General features: G+C 38.7%; 1 protein-coding gene across 1 annotated transcript in view; it reads left to right on the top strand.

Moving 5' to 3' along the window:
- Positions 1-14,280, top strand: part of SLC35F1 (solute carrier family 35 member F1) — a 230,881-nt gene that overhangs the window by 124,338 nt on the left and 92,263 nt on the right. The window contains exon 2 of the mRNA XM_072141700.1: positions 2,763-2,938. Coding sequence (XP_071997801.1) covers positions 2,763-2,938 — 176 coding nt within the window. The remainder of the gene's footprint in view (positions 1-2,762; positions 2,939-14,280) is intronic.

Below are 14,280 nucleotides of genomic sequence, written 5' to 3'. Positions count from 1 at the left end.
TGGATAGGAGCCCTGGCTGCAAGCCAGATGCGGCCATCAAAAGAGCCATATCTGGCTCGCGAGCCATAGGTTCCCGACCCCTGCTCTAAAGGAATGGAAAGAAGCTAAACTAATACATGAAAGAGCTTTACAGCAAAGGGAACAGTTCCATAGAAATCTTTTTGATGAAGAATTATTTAAATTCGGCAATAAGTCTGAAAGGTTATTGGCCAACCTAGCCAGGGGGCAAGTGCAAATAGCTCACATATACCTTATCCAAGACGACAGGGGGAACATCCTTACTTCACCTCCAGAGATAGTAAATGTCTTCCAAATGTTTTATAAGTCCCTTTACTCGGACCCAGACCCGGATACGGACAGAGAGGCAAATGAATTTTTGAGTTCTATAGACCTTCCAACAATAACGCAAGAGAGGCCTTAATGCCTAATTCGAATGTGACAAAATAAATCCATCTAAATGTGAACTGCTTTGCTTAGACCCTCTGAAATCCAAGGAAATAGCTATGCTGCAGGGAATAGGAGTAAAGATAGCTACTGGTAACATCACATACCTAGGGATCAAGGTTGGAAAATCTCTGGAGTTGCTCTACACACTAAATTATGACCCCTTGTTTAAAAAGATAGTCGCTGAACTGGAAGGATGGGAAAACCTTTCACTTAATCTTACGGGGCGAGTGCATTTAGTGAAAATAATGAGCTTTTCCAAGTTGCTGTATCCATTATAAAGAATAAAATAGACATGTCATATGGGGTGCACAGTGAACTCCCTAAAATCCAACCCCACAAGAAAATGTTGCAAATGCGGTTTTTCACCAATTTCCCTGCATTTACGCAGAAAACAAGCCATCACACAGCTCTGTACATGGAAAAATAAAAAAGTTATAGATTTTTAAAGGTGGAGAGTGAAAAATGAAAATGCAAAAATGAAAAAGCGCCTCTGCGAAAAGGGGTAAAAAAAAAATGTTATATACTTGATGCCATGTGTAGCATTCTTCTCTGGACTTTACTGTACACAGGATGGAGGCACAAGCTGCAGTAAGTAAAGCTCCAACATGGTGATGCAGATATTGTTACATCTTTCTTCCTTTAATGATACAGAAGCTTTAATTGTAGCAAAATGTGTTTGTTTGAATAACAGAAAATTGCAGTCTCACCAAGAAAGCGAAACACTAATGAGAAAATTATGGATTGAGAATACAGGCATAAAATACCATTTGTATTCATCTGCTTGGAAACCATGGCCAAACATAGTTTTTTCTATATATCATTCCATTAGCCTACTGGGTTAATTAGAAAAGTGAGTTTTGCTACAGTAACTATTAGTAATGACATCTGGTAAAGTAAGCACATTAAATGCAATAGAAAGTAGTTTGTTATATGTGCATTTATCCCTAAAATGCATTTGTAGACAAAAATAATATTATTTTTGAATAGATCCTCCAAATCAGATTGATATAGTTGCAAAAACAGGCATCCCCGTCATTCAGCTCAGCAGCTGATATGCAGAAAATGGAAAAGATAGAAACCGACATTCTCTGTGGAACAGCTAAACCATTGCTTCCATTCGTTTGCATTTAAACTATGCTGCAGTGACTGATTTAAGCCACTAATCTGATAATGGAGCTGTCTGCTTCTTGTTTCACTCACTGTTAAATAAGCTGCTAAAAAATGCTTACATATGAATGTTTTTACCACCGGGCAAGGGGCATAACGTGGGTGCTATTAATAACAAGAGTGACAAACAGAATTTCTCCTATTGACCAGAGATGATCCAGTACTGTGAAGGGATATCTCCTATATGTCATCTTGTTCTGATATCAGCAGTTTCATGCCAAACAAACTTTTAATGGAGCCCGTCCAGGTCTCGAAACGCATTTCTGGTATATCTTTTATCTAAATGTTGATCTATGTGCCCATAGGCAACGTGATTTTTAAATAATTTTATCATAACAACAAAGCAAGAGTTTTTAACGAGAGAGTACCTAAGATATACTAAGCTATATCATAATTTTAAAGAGCACTGTAAGTATTTTAACTAATGTGGTAGTCACCGTATATGCTAAAATGAATTTGGGTCAGGCTTTTTATATACCTTTTTACAACTAACTCCAGGAGATTAAAATAACTCATTTGGGATGGGTACCGTTCATGTTTTAATTTATTTTGGGGGTAATATTTTTTTTGTTTTTAAATTAATTTTGGGAGGGTACTTTTTTACATTCTCCTTATTGCGTAAATTACCTAGAAACTGTCCTGCTGCTGCCACTTCCATAGTAGTACCCTGTGAATATATAAGCTTCCAAAGAGGCAATAGGGAAGACCTGATCTTAAAGGAAGGCCTTTCATAAGTTAGAAGTTAAATTGGTGACACATTCTATGGGTAGTTTCCTCATTAGGAAAATCTCTATAGATGTCACTATTTTGCCAGGAATAGGGCTGAAAACGTTTCTATGGCTGCCCATTCCTTTGGATGTCTGTCGAGTAATATTCAGTTTTACTTACCTTTGGCCATAATTCTCTGTAACAATAGAAACATTTATGAGAAGCAACGTCCATGACCATTAGCTATTGGTCAATCTTTTATGGTTTGATAATCATAATATAATAATTAAGATTGGATTTCTATTACGTGCACTATATGTGCATCTACGAATATATGTGCACTGTTGTATTTGGTCTCGTATGTATTACTATTTGTCTACATCTACCTAAACTACCATAATTGTATTTATATGTGATTTTTTTTGTCTGCTTTCTCACAGGGAAATGCTGTTGTCTATAGCACTGGGTCAAGTGTTATCTCTGCTTTTATGTGGCATTAGACTCACAAGTAAATACTTATCAGAGGATTTCCATGCCAACACACCACTCTTTCAGAGTTTTCTCAACTACATCCTTCTATTCCTAGTCTATACAACCACTCTTGCCGTAAGACAAGGTAAGCGCTATCTATACATACTTAATGTTTCAGCATTCAGAGTATAACAAATGCCAACAGGGACATGTTGTATGTATTTACATTCTAACAATGTTTCATTAAAATGAAAACTACCATTTTAAAAAGGGAAAAGAATTATGTTAAAAATTAGTTTAAAAATGCTACTAATGGCGTTTTCTCATGCAGAATGAGGGATCACTGTCTAAATAAAAGAAGTAACTGATGCAGCCCTCTAGTTGCCTTCTCAGTAACAAGGCATTTTTGGCAAAGGACAAAGATTAACGGATTCCATTTGGACATTAAAAAGTCACAGGTGAATTACCAGCGGAATGGGGATCGCAGGTTCCCTTTTCTGCTTGGACTTCCAGGTTTGGCTGCTCTCTGTGATGATCGAGAACATCAATAAAATTCAATTAAGCACAGGACAGACCTCAGTCCTCTGTTCCATATAATTTAATAGAACTTCTTATCAACTAACAGGAAAGCTGAAACTCAGAAGTCCAGAACAAATAAGGGTAACTTGTGATCCCCATTCTGCTGATTGCAGGGGGATCCATCAGCCAAGAACCTGATGGATATTTCTTAATTTTAGTAGTCTACATTTATTTGATTTATTCTCAAATAATAAAACTTACATACTCACCTTCCGGCACTCCCGATGGTCGGCATGGCTCCCCAAATGCTTCTCTCCTCTTTCTGCTCTCTGCTGTATTAGCTGGCAGAGGCGCGGCCATGCGCTCTGCCAGCCAGCGCACACTATGATGCGGCGGTGTCGCCACTGATTATGTAATTGTGTGCATCAGATGGCAGAGTGCATGGTCACACCTCTTCTGGCTGTAACAGCAAAGAGAAGAAAGAAGAGGAGCCCCGCCAAGCATCGGGAGTACCGGAAGGTGAGTATGTAAGTTTATTTTTTAATGTGCTGGGCAAACTGGGGGCTGACTGGCTATATAATACAATGGGGCTGGCTATGCACTACAGGGGACTGTCTGGCCATATACTGCAGGGGGCTGGCTGGCTATATACTAAAGGAAGTTGGCTATATACTACAGAGGACTGGCTGGTTATATACTACTGGGAGCTGGCTATATACTACTCGGGGCTTGCTGGCTATATACTGGGGGGCAGGGGCTGGCTATATACTGGGAAGCTGTGACCAATGCATTTCCCACCCTCAGCTTATACTCAATAGGTTTTCCCAGTTTTTTGTTGTAACGTTAGGGGCCTCGGCTTATACTGCGATCGGCTTATACTCAGGCCGGCTTATACTCCGTTCGGCTTATACTCAGGTCAGCTTGTACTCAAGTATATATGGTACAATGACCACATATATGATGGCCACATATATGATGACCACATATATGAACCAAATGGCTACGAGAACTAAGCCTTTCCTGCTGGATTTTATTATAGGGACCTTGCTAGTTGAAGTGCAGTACAGTTTGTAAGGTAAATGACACCCTACTTTTTATGTAAGAAAAAATATGCCTGTCTGTTTCATTTCAGTTATTTCCCAACCTACTGGTTCCAACATGTCTGTTAACAAATATGTCTAATGTTTGGAAGCATTTGTTGCTCCCAGCTGAGAATAAACATGACTGGATTCCTGCCCAGTTATGAGATAAGCCGTCTGGGCCTGTATGTGGGAAGCTTTTAGTATCATTTCAAAGGGATATAACGTTAAAACAGATCCGTCATCATAATATGTTGCCTTGTTTGATTGCAACATATTATAGTGACAGGTGCACTCTCCTATTAAACTGGAAGGCACAAAAATAGTATCCAATTTGTCGAGAAAGTAATACACCGATATAAAGTTATCTGTAGATGTCAGTTATGGAATATTAATAATATTTATTAATTCTTTCTAGGTCACTAAGGAAAATAAAATTTTAAGGTATCACATTATGGTCACAGATCTTTCTTAAAAAAAGAACTTAAGGGGCAAGTACTTTAAGAGGATTTATATCCAAAATACTATATAGTCCCTATTTTCAACCAAAATGAATACGTGAAACATTTCAATATACGATGTATTAAATTCACACCTGAGATTGGCAGGTTTTGTTTGGCAGGTTTATTCTGTTACTAACCCCTTCCCACCGACGCCCTTTTTCATTTTTGCGGTTTCATTTTCACTCCCCACCTTCAAAAATCTATAACTTTTTAATTTTTCCATGTACATAGCTGTGTTATGGCTTATTTTCTACGTAACAAATTGCACTTCAAAATGGTCACATTCCAAGTGTCAGGCTTCAAGGTTGTGGATCCTCTGGACCACTGCGGACGATGACACAAGCCACTACCTGGGACCGGAGTCTAAGTGGTACCGGTTTTCACCAGAGCCCACCGCAAAGCAGGATGGTCTTGCTGCGGCGTGGTACCACCAGGTCGTTCCACTGGCGTGACTTGTCCGCAGTGGCAGCCAAGGTCGAGGTACAGGTACGGCAGGCAATCTCGTAGTCGGGGACAGGCAGGCGGTCAGGATGGGCAGCACAGGATCGGAGTCAGAGACGTAGCAATAGGTCAAGGCAGGCGGCAAAGGAGCGAAGTCAAAGGCAGAACCAGGGTCACAACGGGAATACACAGAAACAGCACACGGCATAAACAAGCTTTCTCTAGGGCACTAAGCACAAAGATCCGGCAGAGATCACAGGAAGAGGCAGGAATAAATAGATTAGCTGGAATGGCCAGCGCCAATTAATCAATTAATGGCGCGCTGGCCCTTTAAATCTGCAGGAGCCGGTGCGCGTGCCCTAGGAGTCGGGGACCCGCGCATGGCCGAAGATGATGGAGCAGCCGCGGCGGGGAGCGCAGAAGCAGGAGCCGGGGTCCGTGAGACGCGCATGCGGGACCACCCATGACACCATGCCGTGTACTGGGAAGCAGGAAAAAAAATTCTATATGCAGTGAAAATGGGGGGAAAACGCATTTGTGCAATATTCTTGGGGGCTTGGATTTTAAGAATTTCATTGTACGCCCCAAATTACATGTCTATTTTATTATTTGGGTCTGTACGATTATGGGGATACCAAATTTTTATAGGTTTTATAATGTTTTCATACATTTACAAAAATTAATACTTTGGTATACATAGCTTTGAGAGGTGTCGTTTTTTGCGACTTTTGATGATGTTTACAATGATATAGTTTTTAGGACTGTACGACCTTTTGATCACTTTTTATAGAAATTTCTTTTTTTTTTTAAATGGCAAGAAAGTGCAATTTTCTACTTTGGGCGCTATTTTCCGTTACGGGGTTAAACGCAGTGAAAAAGCGGTATGGCAGTATATGGGGATTTTCCTCCTCATTCATAACAATGTGTTGATTTTATCCAATTGCTCACAGAGAACTGTGGTATAGTGAAAGAGAGAAAATTCCAGAATACAAGCAACATAGAGAGAGATTTATCAACTTGTTCAAGTTTAAGAATGTGCTTAGTTAGCCATGGCAACCAATTACAACTCCCCTTTAAAATATTAATGAGCATCAGTAAAATGAAAGCTGAGTTGTAATTGGTTGCCATGGGCAACTTAGCACATTCTTAAAATAAATGTCCCCCATAGTGTTTAGAAACAGTTCTATTTCTTCTGTATTGTAATATTGAAATTAATGATGAGAGGTTAGGTCCATTTTAATCTGCTTACATATCCTTTACTCTTGTCTGGACACGTCCACCTATGGCATGACCAGCTTTCTATAACAACATGTTTGTTTTGATATTCTGTTATGACATTTGTAACCTATATGTGCATCTGTGACCAATCTGTGTTTTGCTGTCATTTTGCAACATTACATTGTTTTGGTTCTTTTAATAAAACAAATAAAGATGTATATATGTATATGAATACATGAGATGTTATGGCAATGGCTAAACTTTGGTAAAATTGATTTTGCTTTAAAAGATAATGCTATTTTTCTAGTTAAGGCAACCTTTTTTTTTTATAAACTTAAATTCACCTTTCAGAAGCCGTCTTTTTATTAGCTCATTCTAATCAGTATAAACAAACAGCACTGTTTCCTTAAAAAAGGTCAAACCACTTAGTGGGATGTATGGCTATTTCTATCTATTTATTTTACTGATTCAGTTCTGCTAAATTGATTATAGGTATGCAGTTTTTACTACATTTATTAAATACTGATAACTTATTTCTTGTGTGGGCTGTGTCTTTCTATAGGAAGGCTGCTGTTGGCAGAATTTCACAGTGAAGTTGATTTATAATAGCAAAGTAAAGTTAACCAGACAACCGGAATGCAGTATTTCAGATTTACTGTCTTTATTTTCCTCTGGCTATAAAATACTGAGATGTTTTTGTGACTTTACAGTCCTTTATTCTCACAGTGGGATAAATCCATAATACCTGTTCACTATTTGTTCTTTTGAGCAATTTCATTAGTAAATAATGCAGTGAGATGTTATGATCCCACACATTTCTAGTGTACGCTCAGACCCAATGGCCAATGCATTTCCTCATTGTGGTCTCTCATTGAAGATTAATCTGGGATAATGGGATGCAGCAATTGAGAATTTTACTAATCAAACCTGATAAAATGCAAGAATGAAATGCCAGCTCCATGGTAATGTGAGGCCAGGCATCTGTTCTAAGCAATACTAGTTGATAGAACACTGTTCCTCAATTAACTCAGCGTGAGCTTTTCACAGGCAGGAAATGTCCCCCTGCTTGATGCAGATAGGCTTCAATTCTACTCCAGAACACAAAGGCAAATGAATTATGTCATAATGTGCTCTAAAGTCTTTTACTGATGCTGATTTAAAACAGTCTTTATATGCCAAAAAGTGTTTTGATAATCAACTATATTTACATTCATAAACAGTATAAAAGAGTAGCAATAGGTATATGGGTACAATAGGCAAATGGCAAACCCATTCCCTTGCACATATAAAAATAAATAATCAAAATAATCATAACTGAAGAGATGTAAACCAATTGTAAAATACAAAAGATACAAAGTAGCCATCCCTCAGGGACTATTGTATGGCACTAATTTACCTGCTTCTTGTTCACTCAAATATCCTCTCCTTCCTCATAATTTCCCAAAGACATGCTTTATGTAATTTGTAACCAAATTAATTATAGAACAATTACCTAATTTCCAACAAAATACATTGTGACAACTTGTTAGATTCCAATAGAAATTAATATAGTAGCCAACCTGCAATGTTCAGTACATTCTGGAGACAAGTGTACTGTTCTCCTGTCCTCAACAGTTTCTGGAAATTGGTTGTAAAGTATAGGTTATAGGAATTCTACCAGCAAGTTTAACAAAAAATCAAACTGCACTTACTCACCTACGCTCCTCCTTATCCCATTCCTAGCAGTGTTCTTTAATCTTTACACATCGGGATCGCCTGGAAAAAAGACTTACAATTAACAGGCCAGAGCGCCGCGATAAGATGTCCGGCCCTGCGGGCTGCTAATTATTCATGCCTTTCGCACCGCACTCTCCCATGCTGGGAGAGGAAGGTATCTGCCATGTAGAATGCGTGAATGCATGCCTCTCTTGTGATGTAAACCTCATTCTCCCATGTTGGATGCACTCTGGCATTGGAGTGGCAGAGTGCTAGACATCTTGTTCCTGTACATGAAGAGAACCAGGGATAAAAGATTGTATTTGATCTTGACTCAGTAGCATATTTTGAGTGACAGTCTATAACAAGGTGCCAGATTCATTACAAGCTATGGAGCTCTCAAACAGATGCATGTAAAGGACGCTAATAACCTTATTGTAAAATGCAGAAGTCTCACTCATCACCACATCTCATACTGATCCAGGCAGCTGTGATAAATTCTACCCATGAATATTGAGTTTATTTGATGCAAAGTGCACAGCAATACAAGGGATAAAGATCACAGCTGTTCCATAGAGGAATATTCCAACGTTTGATAAAATATCTATTGAATTGCTGATTTTACTGTAGTAAATGTGGCAACAGTAGTTAAAGTGCAACTGCACCCAAAACAAATAATTGTGAATACTTCATGAACAATGGCCTTGTTGTATTGCTTTTGTTTTTCTAAGCCCTTTTTCAATATGTTGTTCCATTGCTTGAAAACAGCGACTAGTCCTTATGTGTAACATCAAAGACCCATTGTAAACAGGGATGGATTTATATAGCAGTCCTGTGCATGCGTCTGTTGACACCATCCATATATTGATCTACTGTATTTGTCCCATGAACAAGTACTCCACTGTAGTCTACTTCTGTTTTTGTACACTTTGCTAGTTCTGGCAACTTTATTTCGGGTAAATATCCTGATATCTGCTGAATGGTGGGAAACCCTACCAATCTAATATTGCTAAACTATCCTAAGGATAGGTCATCCGTATTTAAATCTTGGAAAACCCAGCCATAGGCTAATACAGAAAAATAATATACTGTACAATGTCAAACAGGAATAAATCCAGTGCTCAAAAATATAGTGAGCAGAGGCGTGGCTAGGGGTTGAGCATAGGGGGGCAAAACTCGTCCAAGTGGGCCCCCAACCCAGGGGTACCAGTATTTCACCATACAGTGACCATATAGTGATAGATACTGGTTCCTTATTAACAATCATAGTATATAACAACGTAGTGACTTCTAGAGGACATCAGGTTCATATGAGGCGTTTATTCTTGTCCTGATATAAGTCCGATGAAGCAAAGAGGACTCACATCCGGAGCTCTCGCGCAGTGAAGCCAGAGTGTAGTACTCCGGTGTCACTAGCAGTATCACACAAGTGCTATCACAAGTGCTGAGAGCCCAGGACCAAATAATTTTTTTTTAGGGTTTACGAACACCAATCATACAGGGTGATTTGGAACACTAAACTACTAGTCCATAGGGACCTGTGGGTGGTTTAGTGTCTCAAATCCACTTGAGAGGTTCCCTTTAAGTTTACGACAAGATATTTTTATTGAAAGCTGTTACTTTCATGTTACAGATCTGTACATGACGACAGATACCTTGATTTATCATTACTAATACTATGCCCATATATACAGGATATGAGTAGTAGTATTGAGGTGTGCCCATATATACAGGATAGGAGTAGTAGTACCATGCTGTGGCCATATATACAGTATTGGAGGAGTAGTACTGAGCTGTGCCCATATATACAGGATAGCAGGAGTAGTACTGGCATGTGCCCATATATGCAGGATAGGAGTAGTAGTACTGAGCTGTACCCATATAAACAGGATAGGAGTAGTAGTCCTGTGCTGTGCCCATATATACATGATAGGAGTAGTAGTATGGTTCTGTGCTCATATATACAGAATAGGAGTAGTAGTACTGTGCTGTGACCATATACACAGGATAGGAGTAGTAGTACTGAGCTATGCACATATATGTAGGATAGGAGTAGTAGTACTGTACTGTGCCAATATATACAGGATAGGATTAGGAGTACTAATATGTGCCCATATATACAGGATAGGAGTAGTAGTACTGAGCTGTACCCATATAAACAGGATAGGAGTAGTAGTCCTGTGCTGTGCCCCTATATACAGGATAGCAGTAGTAGTATGGTTCTGTGCTAATATACAGGATAGGAGTAGTAGTACTGTGCAGTGCCCATATATACAGGACAGGAGTAGTACTGAGCTGTGCTCATATATACAGAATAGGAGTAGTAGTACTGTGCTGTGACCATATACACAGGATAGGAGTAGTAGTACTGAGCTATGCACATATATGTAGGATAGGAGTAGTAGTACTGTACTGTGCCAATATATAGAGGATAGGATTAGGAGTACTAATATGTGCTCATATATACAGGATATAAGTAGTAGTGCTGATCTGCGCCCATATATATTGGATAGGATTAGTATTACTGAGATGTGCCCATATATATTACTAAATATTTCTGCTATAGACTGCAAAGATGGCATATACTGTCATGTTCCCTTAATACACGCAAAAACTGTACCAAGGCATAACTGCTCAAAACAGTACATTCTGCGACCTACCACCTCCTATATGTTGTCAATCCTGAGAATGCTGTTAATGTGTGTTGCACAAAATAAGTAAAGAGCGAGCTGCTCCATAAACCAAGTTTCCCAAAACATTACTCTCTGACCCTAGTAGCTTCTTAGTCTTTGTTCAGCTGATGGGTGCATTTTGTTTCCTTGTTAGAAATGTACCTGTCATGTATCAGTTTTGTTTCTGTTTTTTCTGTTTTGTACATTGCTTTTGACTAATTCTGCTAAGATATTCACTTGCACAGCACATTTCATAGGGGATGGAAGCAGAATTAATTCTCACCTGTCTCCTGATAAATCACATATTCCTGCAGTCGTCTGTTGGTGCATAACAATTCTTCATTTCTTTTTGTTTACTGACCTCCACCTGCAGAAAATGACAAAACAAACATCAGCAACAGATTACACCGTGGTATAGCAATAACGGCGGCCATCCTCTCAATTTGCTGGGACCAGAGTTTAATAGAAAATCTATACTTATCACAAATGAGCCCAACACTTTTTAATAGATCTTTATAGACCATTTTATCCTTGAAGCAATTACTTATTGTTTGTTCTAGAAACGCGGCATTTTGCTAGGTATTGAGGAGTTATATAGTATACTAGTTTTTTGATATGTATACAATGAAACATTATACTATTGCAAAAAATAAAGAACTTTATCTGTACTTCTCTGATAAAAAGATTCAAAAGAAAGATAACTTGGTGTCCAGATCTCCCTACCAACAGCACACCATATCAGTTTATAAATGATAATGGTTTAAGGGGGTCCAGATCCCCCACAGTTTAGCTGTTCTCATGAGCTGATACACTAAGAATAGAAGAGGTTCTCTATGACGGGTTACTGCAGCACAGCCTATCTTTATCTGAATCTGCTATCACCTGGTTCAGACATTACACAGGGAACGTAGCTGCCCATTCTCCTTTTATCATATGCTGAGAACATTGATGGGAGTGCTGGGTGTTGATCCCCCACCAATCTGATATTCATGGACTATTCTTGGTCATTATTATTTGTAGTCTGGAAAACAAGGCTTCAGATGGAATTTGTTCTTCAGTGCTGGCTTGGTCACAGGAGAAGAAGGTTTCCGTGCAGAACCATGCCCGGCATCTGCATCTCTCTGCTGCCTTTATTTTCACACAGTAATATCTGGTGTTATCATAAGATCACATAAGTATATGATGCATATGAACCCAGCCAGCTAAATTATTTAAAAGAAAAGATGATTTCAAAGACTAGACTAGGCGAGGAAGTATGGGGACTTGAACTCTGAATAAGTAGCAAGCTATAATACCCATTTACTAAGAATGGTGCACTAAGTGTGGTTTGCCTGTGTATAATGCAGAGGACACCAGATTTCTGGCGCCTGTTCTTCATGAATCTGACGCACCCTGAACTGGCCTGTCAGAGAGCACCACTTTTTTTCTGGTCTATCTGTAACATGGGGCGTGCGACACACTTCTGTCGGACTTGTATGTTCAATCTGGCGCACGTTCACATGATGCCTAGTGGAGCACCGCCACAAAAAGGTCATGTGTGACACAATTGTGGTGCAGACACTTCTCAAATACCTGTGCAAGCAGTTAACACTAGAAAGAACGTGCAAAGTCCACCAGAAAACTGGCGGAAAGCCCTTAGTAAATGTGCCCCTATGTGTTGTGACATATCATAGCCAACAGTATAGGGATATTCCCATGAAGACAACATTCTTAAAATACTCAGAATGACAAAATAAAACATTCTCTAGACCAAAGGGATCAGTGGGGATGAGCAGGAGAAAACATAGAATTGGTGGTGTAGAGAGAAGGGGGCATAAAAAGATGGATGGGGGAATAGAGGAAAAAGCATTGGCAACAGAGAGTTGGGGCATAGAGAGACAGGATTGGGGGCAAGAGGGGGGGAAACCTGCACAAAGTGCAATAGGTGGGACATCATAGATGGAGGCATAGAGCAATAAGCCAGGGCAACATACAGAGATGGAGTAAGTAGTCTTTACTCCAGACATTAAATCCAATGATACTCTCTTGTCACAACCCATCCTGAAACATTGTTCTGAAGATTCAGACAAGATTTAGATTTTTAGTCAGGATTATAACCCAGTATCGTCTTTTGTTTGAACAAAATTGGTATTTTAATGTAAGAAAAAACTTTCTAGTCTTACTTCAAACACATTTATTTTAGGAAAATTGTCAGTGTTATTAAGTGATAATTAAATGTTACATTTGTTTGGTATATATGGTGTTACAAATATACATTTATTTATTTATTTTGAAAGGTCGTTTAGAGGGATGTAAGAAATATTCACCTACTTTGCTGGGAAGCCTTTTCCACTGAATCCTTTGAAATAAACATCATCTAAACTCCTGACACCCAAGGGTTTCCATACATTCCTCGCACGTATTGTCTGAGCTTATGCTGGTGATTTGAAAGGTGCTTGCAAGATGATAACTGTATTGCCGGAGGAAGATAATTCCCATTTCAAAAATAATTGCATGTTAGACATAATTAGTGTGTGAATCAGATGGATGTAGTTTACCTTGGCTGATAGGGCTTGCATTAAAAATGGTAATTTAGAGAAACATCAATTGATAAAAATAATTTTACTTTAAGATTATAGAAATGCAGATAGGGACACTTGCATATGTTATGGTAAATATATATCTGTATATAAAATATAGATTAACTACAGTTTGTAAGCAAAAGGAAATATATAAGTATTTTCATAATGAAACTAGCCATGGAGCTTCATCTATACTCCACATCCACGAGAAAAGCCAAATACTATCTATAGGTCTGGATTAACACCACAGATATGTGGCAATAGAACTCCATTTCTCCTTGGAGTTCATAAACTGGCTTTCCAATTTTCCACATATTTATAATTGTTTTGCCTAATGTATTATTACATAAACATAATGATACTTAAATTTTCGACAGCCTGAGGTTTAGAAACCTTAACATGAGTCACTGGGGCACATGTATCATAAATCTGGCTTCGTCTGTCTGTTTTTTGAGACTTTTCTTGGCTTTTCTGCTGGTCACATATATCTTAGTGGTTTTTCCCTATTGATACCTGTGGCGTTTTGTCTTTAGTGAACAAAACTCGCAAAAAAACTCCAAAAGTCGCAATCTAATTTCACAGGCAGCCTTAGATTTTTTTTAAAAGTCGCAACTTTCAAACTTTCATATCTGGATTCAGGTGATAACTCAGGGAACACTGCAGAAAACTAGACAATGGCGAACTTTGAAAGAAGACAGTTTTAGGTGCAAAAAGGCAGCACCATGAAAAGTCTCAAAAAGTTAAAGTAAAAAGCAAGTCAAAAGTTTGATACATGTTCCCCACTGTATTCATCTGGTAT

This window comes from Engystomops pustulosus, chromosome 3 (assembly GCF_040894005.1).
Source record: "Engystomops pustulosus chromosome 3, aEngPut4.maternal, whole genome shotgun sequence".
NCBI classification, from domain to species: Eukaryota; Metazoa; Chordata; class Amphibia; order Anura; family Leptodactylidae; genus Engystomops; species Engystomops pustulosus.
This window is presented reverse-complemented; position numbering and strand designations above follow the sequence as displayed.